General features: G+C 39.4%; 1 protein-coding gene across 1 annotated transcript in view; it reads right to left on the minus strand.

Annotated features, from left to right (window-relative positions):
- PIK3C3 (phosphatidylinositol 3-kinase catalytic subunit type 3) overlaps positions 1-14,966 on the minus strand; it is a 498,179-nt gene that overhangs the window by 16,715 nt on the left and 466,498 nt on the right. Inside the window, 1 exon segment of the mRNA XM_029581010.1 lies at positions 8,847-8,972. Coding sequence (XP_029436870.1) covers positions 8,847-8,972 — 126 coding nt within the window.

Genomic DNA, 14,966 nt, shown 5'->3' on the forward strand with positions numbered 1-14,966 from the left:
AAAGAAGACTTTTTGGACGGGAATATTACTAGAACCTATTTTCTAGCAAACATTTATGTGTGCTGTGTGTGATTCCTGCAAACCCCACTTTAAGACCTAATGCCGGTGAAGTATTGCCTACCAAGTTCAGCTGGTGGTTAATCGCTGGGTAGTGCTCCTCCCTCTTGGTTTTCGCATTGGTTTGAAGTCATCACAGAGCCTTCTGACTCTAACTTTGGAGTTGTGGTGTGTAGCCAAAGCCATGTGCCCATGGGCACACACCTTTGTGCCAAAATGGGGAGGAAAAGGAAGACTAAGGTGTTTGCTTAGTCTCCAGAAACTGGAGTTGTCGGGGGACATATGGACCATCATATTCTTTCCCTCGGGGAGCTGCCCAGTAGTGACTGTGATAGAGACTTAATTTTGGGGATCTCAAATCCGGGCTCCAGAAATCCTCCACCTCAACCAACAGGATTGCCCTCTAATAAGGGAATTTGTGGGTGGAAATAAATCAGGTGGAGGCCCTCTTATCTCGGTAGAAGCTATTGGTAATCTAAATATGGGACCTGTATCTATCTTTAATGTCCTCCTTAAGTTTGGACTCCCCTTACCATTGGTTGTATCTTTTACTTTGGATAAAGATCAAGAATATACTGAGCCTTCTAATGTGTCACTTTTAGATCTGTGAAGGATGATAGCAAAGATGTTAAAAATCTGACACGCTCGGTTTCTTGACTCTGTTGCTTCATTACAGAGACTAGATCTTCCATGGAGGCACATTCGAGTTAGACAAAGCAGCTCATTTAGATGTATCCTAGTTTGCATGAATGCATGCATCCATATTAATACCAGCCTTAATGGAGAACTTTAGCTTCATATCCAAAAACTGTTGCAGTTAGGTTCAGGCAAGAGAAAAACGTCTGACTTTATCTGTGAAAATTCTATGGGTTCCACTAGTAATAATCCAATTTCTTGATTCAAGTACTAATACTTTTTTTTTAGTAGTTCTAGGTTTATAATATTTATTTACATTTCACTACCTTCAATTATTTGTTCAGAGCAAATCACAATATTCATATCCATAAATAATAAATTCAAACATATAACTATTATGAAACAGCATTCATGTACATACATGAAACCCGAGTCTCACTGTCACAAAGTGACTTACAGGAGTACGGATATACTTTAGTATGCAGCTTAAGAAAAGGAGCCCCAAAATGATCTTTCATTACTAATTATCCACTCTTTCAACAAGGGTTATACTACTGTACACTGAAGTCATCAAGCCAGAATTTATTAGCTGTCCCAGCCTGTTATGAAAGTGGACCCTTATGCCTTAAGGAGGTGGGCACAGCCAGATGCACACTGACAGCTAGCGATGTACCCCGAGGCAGGACTGATAGGAGCTTCACCTATACCAACAGTCTCCCCCGCAGGATAAGCCCTTGGGTTCTGACAGCTGGCAGGTCTTAGGAGGATCCTGGCAGTGGTCAGAGAGGAGGCATGGAAGCATCTTGAGCTGCGCTGAATGGTGTGTGTAGAGAATGGGCATGTTAACATAGCCTTATGTGAAATATAGGCTTCAGCAAACATATTACAGAGCATTTTCGTATATAGGACCATTACTGTGGAACTCTCATCCTGTTGAGCTCAAGAATGAGAATTTAATGGGAGTATACGAACATACATACAATCTGTTTTGTTCCAAGTTACAACTCTCTGTGGCATGCTTTGAAAAGTGGCTATATTTATAATTTTCTTTACTATGGGTATTTTTTTCTGCACAGTCCCCACTTTAAAATCAATAAATATTTTCAAACATGCAATGATTGGTAGAATGGTATATTTTCTTTTTGGCAAAACCTACATTCCTCACTTATAATGGACCAATGTCTCAAAAAAGTTAATTTAAAATGGCAGAATCAAAGCCATTTTAAAGATCTTGAACCAGAGTAAAACCAATCACAACATGAGCTTATAATGCAGCAGCCAATCAAAAAGAGCTCCTAGTGACAGATAAATAAAACAATCGGTGTGATTTAAAATGCACTTGACATGAGCTTGAATATGTTTTATTTGACTATAAAGGTTCTTTTTGATTGGCTACATATTATAAATTTGTGTGATTATTGTTCTCTGATTCAAGGGCTTCAATAAAATGGCTTTGATTCCACCATTATTAATTAACACTTATTCACTTGCTCCTTTTAAGTGAGGAATGTACCCTGGGATTCCTTCTGTCTTCACTGGTAACACAAGCAGAGTTCTATGATTGCTGAGAATAAGAGCTTAATAGAGCTGTGGAGTCAAGCTGATTCATCATTGGACTTTTTTGAAAGATTAGTGAAACAGACTGACAAGAAAACACAAGCTTTCCTTGGTTTGGTTGTTTACTTTCAGCACTGTTGACTATATTTTCTTTGCAAAGTAAAATTCAAAAAATGACATTTAAATGAGGGGTATGTGGTTAAAAGATTGTTCCTTGGTATAGTCAAAACTGATACAGTATCAGTTTTGCACTAATGGTGATACTTTTTAATTGGGGACTTGGTACTTTTTCATATTGATCTCATCCTTTCTTCAATGTGACAAAATGAAAAAACGGTGGGCTAATTTAAGAGCTGTAATAATAGCAACATCTTTTTGTAAGAAAAGCAAATAAAAATAAGAAGAAAAGAAAACAGCAAATTTGCTTACACAAACGAGGTTCTTCATAGACAGCAGGATGAATTAGCTATGACATACGGATAACGTCACCCAATGGTGCTGAATAGCCCCTTCTCTCCTAGCTCATAGTTTTTATGCTCTATTCAGCAAGCACGGAAGGTTCCACGCATGTGGCCTCACAAGCCTCTCAGTTCCACACATGTGGCCTCAGTTCCACGCATGTGGCCTCACAAGCCTCTCAGCTTTAGCTAGGTAGTTGATTCTCCAAGGAGGTGGGCAGGCAATTCATCCTTTTGTCTACAGAGAAACCCATTAAGTAAGCAAACCTTCTCTATCGAGAAGCAGGGCTGAATTAGCCATGACATGTGAGAAGTTGCAAGCAGAAAGTTGAAAACAACCCGAATCCACCCACTGTGAAGATTGGAAAACTGGGTGAATAGGCTGTGCAAACTTGTTTGCTCTAAGTTACTGTCCCTTCTTTAAGGCCTGTCCAGACAATAATGGGATGTAAAGGTGTGAAATGATGACCAAGTTACTGCTTTGCAGATGTCTTCAAAAGAAACGGCCCTTAATTGAGTCTGTGAGATAGTAACCAGCCAGGACTCAGCAATGTGCGAACATGTGCTTGGCAACTGTTATTCTAGTGGTTAAAACAGTAGGCTGTGAACCAGAGAAACCAGGGTTCAAGTCCTTGGACAAATCACTTCACCTTCCATTGCCTCAGGGATAAACTTAGGGCCTAATTTTAAAAGCGTTGCTTGTGCTGAAAAGTCCAAATTTGTATCTGGGCTATATGCAAGCAATGAGTATTTTAAAAGTTAGAAATTACGCGCATATATACACGAGCGCTAGTAAAAAAAAAAAAAAAAAAAGGGGGGGGGGTGGAAAACCGGCAAAGTTGGGGCTGGGCATGAGCATTCTGGGGCAGGGCCAACAGTTACGTGCGTAACTCTGTATTTAAAACTATTAGCCGTATACATTTACTGCTGCTCCTGATGAGGTGCAAGTCTGTAGAAATCACGGTTTAGGACTAGCAACCCAGGGGGAGGGGTCTGGATCAACTGGGGGAATAGAGGATGAAGAGCCAGAGGGGTCTGGATGACCTTGAGACAGACTGGGCAAAGTGATGGACCAATTGGGAAAACTGGTTGTTCTTCATGCGAACATGTTTTAAAATTTGCTTACCTGTGTGTGTTAAGCCGACAATTTCTTAAGGAAGACACACAAAGTATATTGCTTTGACTAGCAGCTTAAAATTGGGAACACAGATATGCGTGCTAGGTGTATTTTAAATCTTATGCGTGTAAATGCGCGAATGATTTAAAATTCCAGTGGATGTTTGCTTATGTGCCCATTCATGCTTATATGGGTACCCGTGTGCTTGTTTTAAAGATGGTAAGCCCATTATGGAAAGAGAAATACCTACAGCACCCGAATATAATCTGCTCTGAAGTGCCTGAAAAGCAGAATATAAATAAATTAAATAAAAATAAATATTAGGATCATGAGAGACGAAAAGTTGGGAAGCCTAATGGTATAGTTGAGTTCTCTTCAGATAATGGAAAAATTACTTACCTGATAATTTCGTTTTCCTTAGTGTAGACAGATGTACTCAGTTCCAATGGGTATTGTGCTCTTCTGCTAGCAGATGGGAGACGGAGTCAGATTTCAAAGCTGACGTCACTGCAGATATACCCCTGCAGTAACCTCAGCTCTTCAGTATTCTCTTCGAAAAGCCATTGTGGATATATCCTGAACGAAAGCTTGCAGCCCTTTGAAAAATTCCAACCAGGAGAAGGTTCCTGGAACCATGTTAATCCCAGGGGGAGTCAGAGTAGGGGCCCCAGAGGTGCCCTCCTGTGGGGGAAGCCATCTCGGAGATGCAAAGGTCCGGGGAGCTATCTTCAGTAGTTCCGGAACCATCTCCCAACAGTAAGGGACCAGGCTTTGGCTCCCCCTGGGCTTCTTCGCAATGTTGACACAGGCAGGACTCCAATTCAGGCTGCGTGGCTCTTATGTGGCAGGCTGTGCAACGAGAGTGCCTTCTGGTCTTCTTGGGCCCCGGTGCCATTGTTTCTATGTGTTTTATTCATTTTAATTGTGTTATTTGTTATTGATGTATTTGCTTTACTGGTGAGTTTTACTGTTATTTGTAATTAATATTTGACTTAATTTTCAAATTAGAAAGGTGATTAAGTAAATAAGCTAAATGGAAGACCCTTTCCTCTTAATGTTCATGGGGTCTTGGAAAGAATGTGGGCAATACAATTAGCTTGATTTAGATTAAAAGGTGACACTCCTTTTGGCAGAAACTTGGGGTAACTGCAGAGTACTACTCTGTTTTGAAAAAGCTGCATGTATGGTGAGCAATGGACAAAACCCGAAGCTCACTGACTCTTCTAGATGAGGTAATCATGACTAGAAATACTACTTTCCAGGTAAGGAACTTTAAGGAAGCTAACTCTTAACAGTTTATAAGGTGGTTTCATGAGTTGTGCCAATACAACATTGTGATCGAATAGGAGTAGTGGTTTGGGGACGGGAGATTTTGTATGTCACAAGCCTTTCATGAATTTCAACACTAAAGGATGCATGGATATTGATTTGCCATCCACCTGAACATGGTAGGCTGCAATAGCAATGAGATGCACTTTGAGAAGGAAAATAAGTACTGAAGAAACTCCTTTGGTTATCAGGCAAACAGGTCTAGGGAGCTTGTTTGACACTAAGATGAAAATCTCTTCCATTTAAAACAGTAAACAATTCTAGTTGAAGGCTTCCTGGGAGAGATTACAATATCCTCAATTTTCTTGGATAATATCAGAAATGAGATTAGCAAGCATTCAACATCCATGCCGTCACATTGAGAGAAGGAAGGTTCAGATGACATATAACCCTCCTCTTGAGTCAGCAAAGTCAGAACGGATCCCTGAGCAATCAGAGGGCTGATTGACAATCAGACAACGAAAGAGGACCACATCTGTTTGCGCCATGCTGGAGCAATGAGGGTCAAGTGCACCCAGCCCTTGAGTGTTTTCTGCACTGTTCTTGCTACCAACGGAAGTGGTCGAAAAGCATAGAGCAGATTAGCATCCAGAGTGGATCTGAACTTGCTTTGAAGACTGGAGCAGAATCTTTCTACTTTCCTATTATCCTCTGATGCAAACAAATTGATTGACAGATGACCCAGAGATTAAACAACCTGTCTTCTGCGACATGTGCATGTTATAAAATTGGCGCGTCCATGTGCATGAACCTGGAATCACGTGCACCTCTTAAAATTGACCTTAATGGATCTACAGTGGCAAGAGAAAGGAAATGAAGCATTGAAATAGCCTGTGGGAACTTTTTTGAAGGTAGGGAGTAACCTGCACAGGATGGTAGTTACAACCCAAAAAAAGGTGGCGAGGAGATAACATGCACGGAATAGCAGATACAACCCTAAACACCTTACTGGTCTTTATCTGCCTTCATTTATGTTACTATGTTGGCTCCCCCCCTCCCCCTTTGTTTCCTATGGAGCAGGGGTGCATGCTTCCTAAGATATTTGAAAAGGAGGAGTGCTGTCTGAACTGTGGTAATACTTGCCAAAGTCATGCTGCGAGCAGTTGCACTACACTCCATCTACCCTATTCTAGATCCTGCTTACATCAGGAGAATCTCATATGCATTTCAATAAAGTTGACATTATATCATATTGGAGATTTGAGGACAGTCATAATACACTGAACTTGACTGTAAAATCTGAAAACAGAAAATACAGAATGTATGACAACAGCATGGTATTCTGATCAAATATTTGCTTGATATTCACCTTGGAATGGTGAAGACTCCTATATGTAACAGCAATGCAGTTTGAAATTATATTAACAAATTCCTATTTTTCATTCTGATTTATATTTCATTCCTGACCAGACTGTATTTAAAGTTTATTTAAACTCCACCTATTTAGTCATTCTCACCATTAAAAATCTAAGCAATGCACATTAATGGCTGTAGCTTTGGGGACACAAAGGGTACTATAGTACTCGAGTTATGCTTGGTTACAAAAATTTAAGTGATTTTACTTTCAAGGGCAGCAATGAAGTTATTTCAAATAAAAGCACAGTTTCATCATATGTTTGTTTTGAATCAGCGTGCAAAAGAAAAATAAATCCTCTCATATAAAGTTTGTACAGTTGCCTAGTGTTTTTGATATCAATGCTCTTCCATGTGTTTCCCTAGTTGGTTAATGCTTACAGCAAACAGTGTGCAATATCAGACATACCAACAGACACCAAGGAGAATACAATCCCAGAGTTTTAAATGGCATATTAATACAATCAATACATAAGCTGCTGTGACTGATTAGTACAGTAGTCTTATTTACAATTCAGTCAATAGTTAGAAAGAAATCTGCAAAACACACTTTTCTACTGGTTTTATTTCAGTATTAAGTCTAAATGTGTTTTAGAATGCACTTTCGATTGTAGTTAACCATTCCAAACATTATGGAACTGCATATACTAGGGATGTTGTTCTGATAATTACCAGCACTCTTAGTCAGTCAGATCACAATTCCGCTTTCTGCTGAGAAAACTCGTAGTGTTAGAGACCAGGCTGCTTATTCTTGGCTAGCCAATGAAAGGGAAAAGGGCTTCAGAGGTGACTCCCTTTCAGGTCCTTCATGCCAGTGTTTGAATAACTATCTTCTGTAATTCATATCTATCATCCTACAATCAGTTCAGGAGTATCCTAGAGGTTAGAGAGATAGGCTGCAGATCAAGGAAACCAAGGTTCAAATCCCACTGCTGCTCCTTGGACAAGTCACTTTACCTTTCACTTCCTCAGGTATTTATTTATTTTATGTTTTTATTTTATTTATATACCATTGTTCTGTATTCAATCACAGTGGTTTACAAAATAGAAAATAAATAATAATATAACACCAGGTACATAAAATAAAAATATAAAAAATAAATACATCAAGAGGCTAAAAGTATAATAAAATTAACAAAAACAAAAATGAAATTAAAGGTTAAAATTATAAAAAATAAAGTAAAATATACCTCACTCAAAATTTCTGTGTTTATACCAACCAGCCAGCGTAAAAAACTGCCTTAAATTATGCACTATTCTCATAAGCCAGTTTAAAAAGCCAAGTCTTCAATTCTTTCTTAAAAACAGAAGTCTTTTTGCAGCCTTAATTCCACTGGAAAAGAGTTCCACAGTTTAGGACCAGCAATTTAAATTGCTTTCTCTCTCACTTCACTCTAAGGTGCGGATTGAACTGAAGGAACTGTCAACAAGCCTTGGTTTGCAGATCTTAAATTCCATTGTGGAGCATTTATTTATTTAAAACTTTTTTATACCAGCATTAGTGGGTACATCATACAGGTTCACATTCGAACAAAAGCTGGAAAGTACATAGAACAGGGGACTAGGGGAGGCATCGATGAGCGAAAAGAAAGCCAAAAGATAGCATACAGAGCAACAAATTAATATGTAAATATTAAATTGTTCATTTGTAGCATGCAAATGAATAGCGGCAAACTTAGGGACTGATTTTAAAATGCATTTACAGGCTTAAAATTGGGTCTTACAATATATGCCATTGACTTGACTATAGGATTTACTGAAGTGATTTTAAAGGCTTTTGAAAATTGCCATGATAGCATGTTACATTTACGTGCGTAACTCCTTTGAAAACTACCTCCTTAGATTGTAAGCCCTTTGGGGATAGGGACATACCTATAGTACCTGAATGTAACTTGTTCTGAAATGTCTGAAAGCCAGAATATAAATCAGGTGCACCAAGGGACATGATGTTTAAAAAGAGGAGTGTGAAAGGTAAAAGGTAACAATATTGATTTTAAAAGTAAATATGCTCTTTGATGATTAAGAAGGGAGAATCAGGAATCAGAACTACAAAAAGAGGTACACAGCTAAGATGTAGTCAAGAAGTGCACCCAATAACTTATGTAAAAAATGTATCTCATCATATTCCACTTCTCATTTGGTTTGCCTCAAAACACTAATTTTTGAGTACTATACCTGATGCAGATAAAGAGACTCTACAAATTTTGAATGTTCTGTGGAGCACAAATAACTAATGTGCCAATAGAGATCATATGTTGGAGAGAACCGAGTATTTACTGTCACTGCTATTCTTCTACTGTTCTCGATGCAGTTCAATACAACACAAAACTATAGCATACCTGAGCAAACTTGTGTATTTGTTCCACCACAGCAGCAAAGAGAGCATTAACACTTTCATCAATGAGACTCTGCATGTAGTGAACCGCCTCTTCATCGGAGAGATCCAAACGGAACTTGTCCTGGACCTAGAAGTTGAAAAGAACCAGGTAAATACTGAAAAACACAAGTATGCCTACACAATAATACAGAGAAAATCAGAGAAAATGAGAGGTGTGATACATTATTTCAGCTATGGAGGGTACGGCCTAGAGTCTACCAAGGTACAAAGTCATGAATGAGCTACCACGATCATTTCCTTGAGTGTAGAAATTTACACCCCGATATTGTAGTCCATTTCCATTTATTTATTTATATTCCGCTTTTCGACACTTCTGTTTCCAATCACTTTAGATCAGGGCTTCCCAAATGTTTGCTAATGTGTTCCGCTTTTAGCGTTTAAAAATTCACAGGACCCCATTAGAACACCAAAACAAATTAGCAGTGGTGCAGATCCATCCAACAATAACTCCAATCTTACCCTCTACCCTCACCAGCTGGTCCTTTCATTCAACCTCCACCCTCTCCTGTTGATTCTCTCTCTCAACCTATACCGCCTCCAAAGGACCTCCTTTCTTAACCTCTTTTCTAGTGGACCCTCTCTTACACCTCCCAACTCCTTTTATCTTTCCACCCCATCCTTTTTCACCCTTTCCAGCCCTTTGTTCATCTCCACAGCTGATACTCTCTCACTTGCAAGTCCTTCTTAAAACCCCCAACTGATCATCATCCCCTCCCATCTCACCTTCACCTCCTCTCTTCCAAATCTTCTTTAACATTCCCCAACAGCTAATCCCCCTTACCTCATGTACATCTCTCACAGCTGATGTCAGTTCCCCATCCCTCACCATCCACAGCCAATCCTTCTTCACCTGATCCAATCCTCAAACCCCCTCCTACATCTGATCCCTTCCTTCAAACAGCTCCTCCTCCAAAATTCCTTCTGGCTAGGATCAGCAGCAACATTTGGACCATGGGCCAAAGGGAGATAACAATTGCTATGAAGAAAATGTAGGCTGATAACAGGGGCAACATTTTCCTCTGAGGTACGTTCAATGGTTGGTGAGAAGAGAGAAGCAGTGGCAATCTCCATCAGCCCACATAGACGAAGCCTCAAGTGGCAGCAGCATTAGTAATGAAAGTCAGCGTGGAGTCTCCAAACCATTGCAAGCTCACAAGCCCAGCAATGGCCCATATCCCTCTTCATGCTGGGCTTCCTGTTACCATAAACTCATGTGAGGGCAGGACCTGCATGCATGTGCTGGCTCCAAAGTCTCCATGCTGACTTCCACACTAATGCTACTGATGGCTGAAGCATTCCTCACCCCAGCTGAAGGTTTTGTGACACAATATGGGGTCCTGGCCCACAGTTTGCTGCTCTAGAAATCTCATTGTTTCTTTTTTCTCATGGAAAAGATTTGAAGAAACAATAGTAAACAGAAAAATGCCACACTAACCTGAGACCGGACATAAAAAAAACAAACCCTGGACAAGTTTATATAATTTACAGTATTGCGATGCATATAGGAATCTGTACAAGATCAAGGCTTTTCTTTAGATTTTTTTTTTATATTGAACTTCTAGATCATCTTTCTGAAAGAAAAATGTCTCAAGACAGTTTACAAAATACATTGGTGAAACATATTGGACCAGATTTTTAAATGTATGGGCGGGCGTAGATTTGTTCGTGCAACCCGGCGTGAAGAAAGCTATGCCTGATTTTATAACATGCGCGTGCTGCCGGGGTTACGCGCGTAACCCTTTGAAAATCTGCCCCATTATCTAATAAGAATTTAACCAAATTAAAGTTACAATTAATTATTTAAATTCTCTAAAAAAAAAAAGTTAACACAGCAATAAAATATTGAGTTTATATAGAAACAAAGTTTTCATTTTAACCTATAAAGCATTTCATGCTTTGTACATTTAGAAAGAAAACTATGCTTTATAGCAAGTTAATTGTTTTTTCTTTTGTTGATGACATCAAACTTTGAAAGCTGCATACTGAACGCTTAAACCTGAAGTGTTCATTCCATTATCTCCACTGTATTTCATAGCTAGCAATACAATGTCATGTAACAGAAGTGATTTCCATTTAGTAGAAAAGCTTGTCTTATTTTTACCATTCCATACCCACCAAAATTACAGATTTAGGAAGCAAAATAAGGTACAATTTATTCAAAGAATATCTTCCAGCAGCAATTGTACAGGATACCCAGTTGTAAATATGTTTTACTCCAAAACATCAAAATAAAATCAAAATCAAAGGAAAATGTTTTTCTGAGAAGCAGGAGCGCCTAAGAATTTTATCACTATTACAATGTTTTTTTAAATATTTAAAAAGCTTCATTTATTTATAGACATTTGATATTCTGCCTTTTACCACAAACAAACTCAAGGCAGATTACATCAATTTAAAGACAAATAAATTGCAACCGAGATAAATTAACAGTGGTGTCCATATTAGCCTTTGTTGGGATATTAAATTGGGATGTAAAGGTGACTCATTAATTTGCAAGCATAATATGTTTGCAAAATGAGAGCGATGTAGACAGTCAGAAGGCCAGTATTAAATAAGGCAGACTCCAATAAAGTTATGAAGATTTACTTGCACCTACCATGTGGATGAAATCAGTTTCCTCTGAAATCAATATGGTTTCTAGATCTCACATTCCATATACAAACACCAACACAGCACAAGCAAAAAGCTAATAGAAACGACGAAAACTTACTTTGCATTTTTTATTTTTTTAAACCAGGAAAAAGAAGAAACGGACACCCATGCAGATAACCAAATAAAATGGAACTTCAGGCAACCACAGCTGGGCATTATCTGAAGCAGGCTTTTAACATCAGCAATATCCATTTTAATGAGAAGCAGTGCCTGGAATATAGTGCATGGTGAAAGTACGAACTGAAGTTTTACAGCCTTGCAAATCCTGAAGCTGGCTATGATTACAGAGATCACCAAAACTACATAGGATTTGATGTGACTCTCCAGGTTCAATCTTGCTGGGATGTAAAAGTGACATAGAGAGAAGGGGAAGGATATGTTTGATCTTGCTATGAGGCCAGAAATGTAATACAAACAGACATAATACAGCATCACCAGAACCCTGGCATTATCTATTATTGTTTTCTCTGTACGGTATAATTCTATCCAATCATCACTTTAAGCATTATTTTGGCAATAATTCTTGAGATGCCTACCTCCTGATGTAACTATAGTTATTGTCTTGTTGAATTGTTGAGTTAATTCTTTACAATGTTCTCCTCTGTTAAAATGTAATTACATTAACTGTTGATTTGCCTCCGTTACCATGTAAAAATAATAAGACACGTTAGTCTTACTATTCTCAACGTTAACATGTAAACCGATGTGATATATCCCAATGAATGTCGGTATATAAAAGCAACTAAATAAATAAAATAAACATATACAAATTGTTATATCAATAAGGAGTCTTAACTTTTAAACCTATTAGCGGTACTGCATGTGCATGCATAAGTGGACGCATAGAGATTTATCCTAGTATTTATAAAGTGCGGAGTGGGAGCTGTGCAGTACCTAGCAAAGCTAGGTGGCAGAGAATAAAATCTAACAACAACAACAAATCCCATATGGGAAAACTGCTGTGATATAAAGTAATTCCATATAAAGTGATCATCATATTAAAAACCTCTTGCAAACGTGAATTGCTATGCAAAAATGTGTTATAATCACTGGTCAAATTCAGTTAAGCTGTGTGAAATAATAGTCCATTTTTTCAGTCTCAATTTTTCTCTCCCCAGGGGTAAAGACTCTAAGGGGGAGTGTTCCTCAGTAGGCCTCAACTTGGTCATACTCATAGTTCTCCAATGTCTCTCTCGTTTTCTCTATCTGGAATCCCATGATTGATTGCATCCTCTCAGGCACACACAGTTCTCAATGTTCGTCCTCAGGCATGAAGGGGGCAGCAAAACTCTTCCTCCTGGTTCTTATAACCAATAATCCTTCCCCCCCCCACCCCCATAAACGGAGTCCAAAACACCAGAATGTCCTTCCTTCAGGTTACCACTATTCCTGTCCTTACAGGAGCTGGGAGAGGGGCAGGTCTTCCTTACTCTGTGCCCTATACCCAGGCAATACCCAGGGGTCTCACAAAGTCTCCAACCACAAAAAAAACGCCTCTACCACAAAAAAAAAACCAACAAAAAAAAACTTGAGAACAACCCTGAAGGCAAACCTAAACAGCCACTTAGTGGACTGGGAGGGAAGCTTCCTAACCTTGCTCAGGATCACCATTTGAGATTTGCCTGGATTCTTCAAGAAGGCCCAAAATTCAATGAAGAAAAATGCTCCTGTACTTCCTCTTAATTTGCAAACTCAAAGGTACTACCTCCAGTCTCTCAGGAGAGAGCTGCTTTTATTACATCCCAGGGGAACAACAAACCCAGCTCCCTCAAAGGGAGGGGCTGCACAGAATGGTACCTCCCCACATCTCCATGAACGCCAGTGGGTCATTACAAGAAACGTGTTTGGTGGGCTTGGCTCATTAAAGAAGGCTGTGGCTCAGTAGAGTGCCAGGGGTTGGGTGTTGGTGTAAGTAGTTTGTGAGAGGGGGAAGGGGTGGTGCTATGTAGTACAGGGTAAGTATGTGTGAGTCTGGAGGGAATGAGTGGGCCTGTGTGTGTTTGGTAGGCACATTCTTTCCCCCTTGCACTCTTTACCTCCCTTCCCCCCTCTTCTCCCCTTCAATTTTCAGGACTTGGGCTCCCCTGCCAACCCTGCAGCTCAATCCAGTGGTGCCGGGTCTTCTTTGGTTGGTGGGACTTCGGCTCCCCGCCAATACCCCCAGCTCAATCTGGTGGCACTTGGTACCCTTCGGTTGACTGGATGTGCCAACTTCATGGCTCAGTCCGGTGATGTAGTGCTAACGTTTATGTTTTGGTTTTTGCTGGCCTGCCCAACCTATTATCTCTGTTATTAGTGTCATAGATAGGCTGGGTGCCAGCCAAAAAGCGAAAATGAGCATTTTTCTGATTTCATAAAACATGTTAAAAATACATACTTCCTCTCAAAAGCAGGCGCAAAAGGTAAAACAAAGATTTTGGGGGCGGTTAGAGTAGGGCTAGTGGGTGGGAAAGGTTAGGGGAAGGGGTGGGAAGGTCAGGTTAGGGGGGAGGGAACGGGGAAGGCAGTGTGGCTTGGCGCGCACAAGGTGCAAAATTGTGCACCCCCCTTGCGCTCGCCGACCCTTGATTTTATAACTTGCGTGAGCAAGTTATAAAATCGGGTGTACATGTGCGTGCTCACCTTTTTAAAATCTACTCCTTAGTGTCACAGTTTCATCAGAATTAACGTTGAAACCTGAAACTCTTCCATGACTCCATCTTTTTTAAAACATTTGAGAATGAGACATGATTAGGAAGAGATAATAAATCATCAGCAAACATGAACAAAAATTTAAAAATATCCATAAGTATACCTTTAAGATATGAATTTATCCTAATATTTTGGGCTAAGGGCTCTATAGCCATCATGAAAATCCAGGGACACAGAGAGCAAACCTACCTAGTTCAGACTCATCTTTGGGACCATATTACTCCAGTGTTAAAATCCTTGTACTGGCTTCCGATCATATGGTAAATAAAATTCAAGGTCACTACTACTGTACACAAAGCATTCAACAATCCAGCACCATATGTTGGCTCTTCCTTGAAAATATACAGATCAACATGTACCCTTTTATTCTAGCAATCTTGGCCTTCTGGAAGTACCATTTGATGACAGAGGCCTGTGAGAGGGCTTTTTTGGTTATGGTGCCTATTCTTTGGAACTCACTTCTAGTCCAGTTATACTTTATTTTATGTCATTAATTCTTTAAGAAACAATTGAAGGAATATTTATTCAGACAGGCATTTGAGTGCTCAGGATAGAAAATATCTCATTTATGGCTTCAGCTTCATTATATATGTTTTCTTTAGATGCTGCTCTGCTAATGGTTGATCATTGTTTTCTTATGGCTTTTATTTTAAATTTTGAATGCTTTTATCTAATTCACCACGAACGGTGGCATGCACGGATAATACATTTTTGATAA

The sequence above is a fragment of the Rhinatrema bivittatum genome, chromosome 1 (genome assembly GCF_901001135.1).
Source record: "Rhinatrema bivittatum chromosome 1, aRhiBiv1.1, whole genome shotgun sequence".
In the NCBI taxonomy this organism is placed as follows: domain Eukaryota; kingdom Metazoa; phylum Chordata; class Amphibia; order Gymnophiona; family Rhinatrematidae; genus Rhinatrema; species Rhinatrema bivittatum.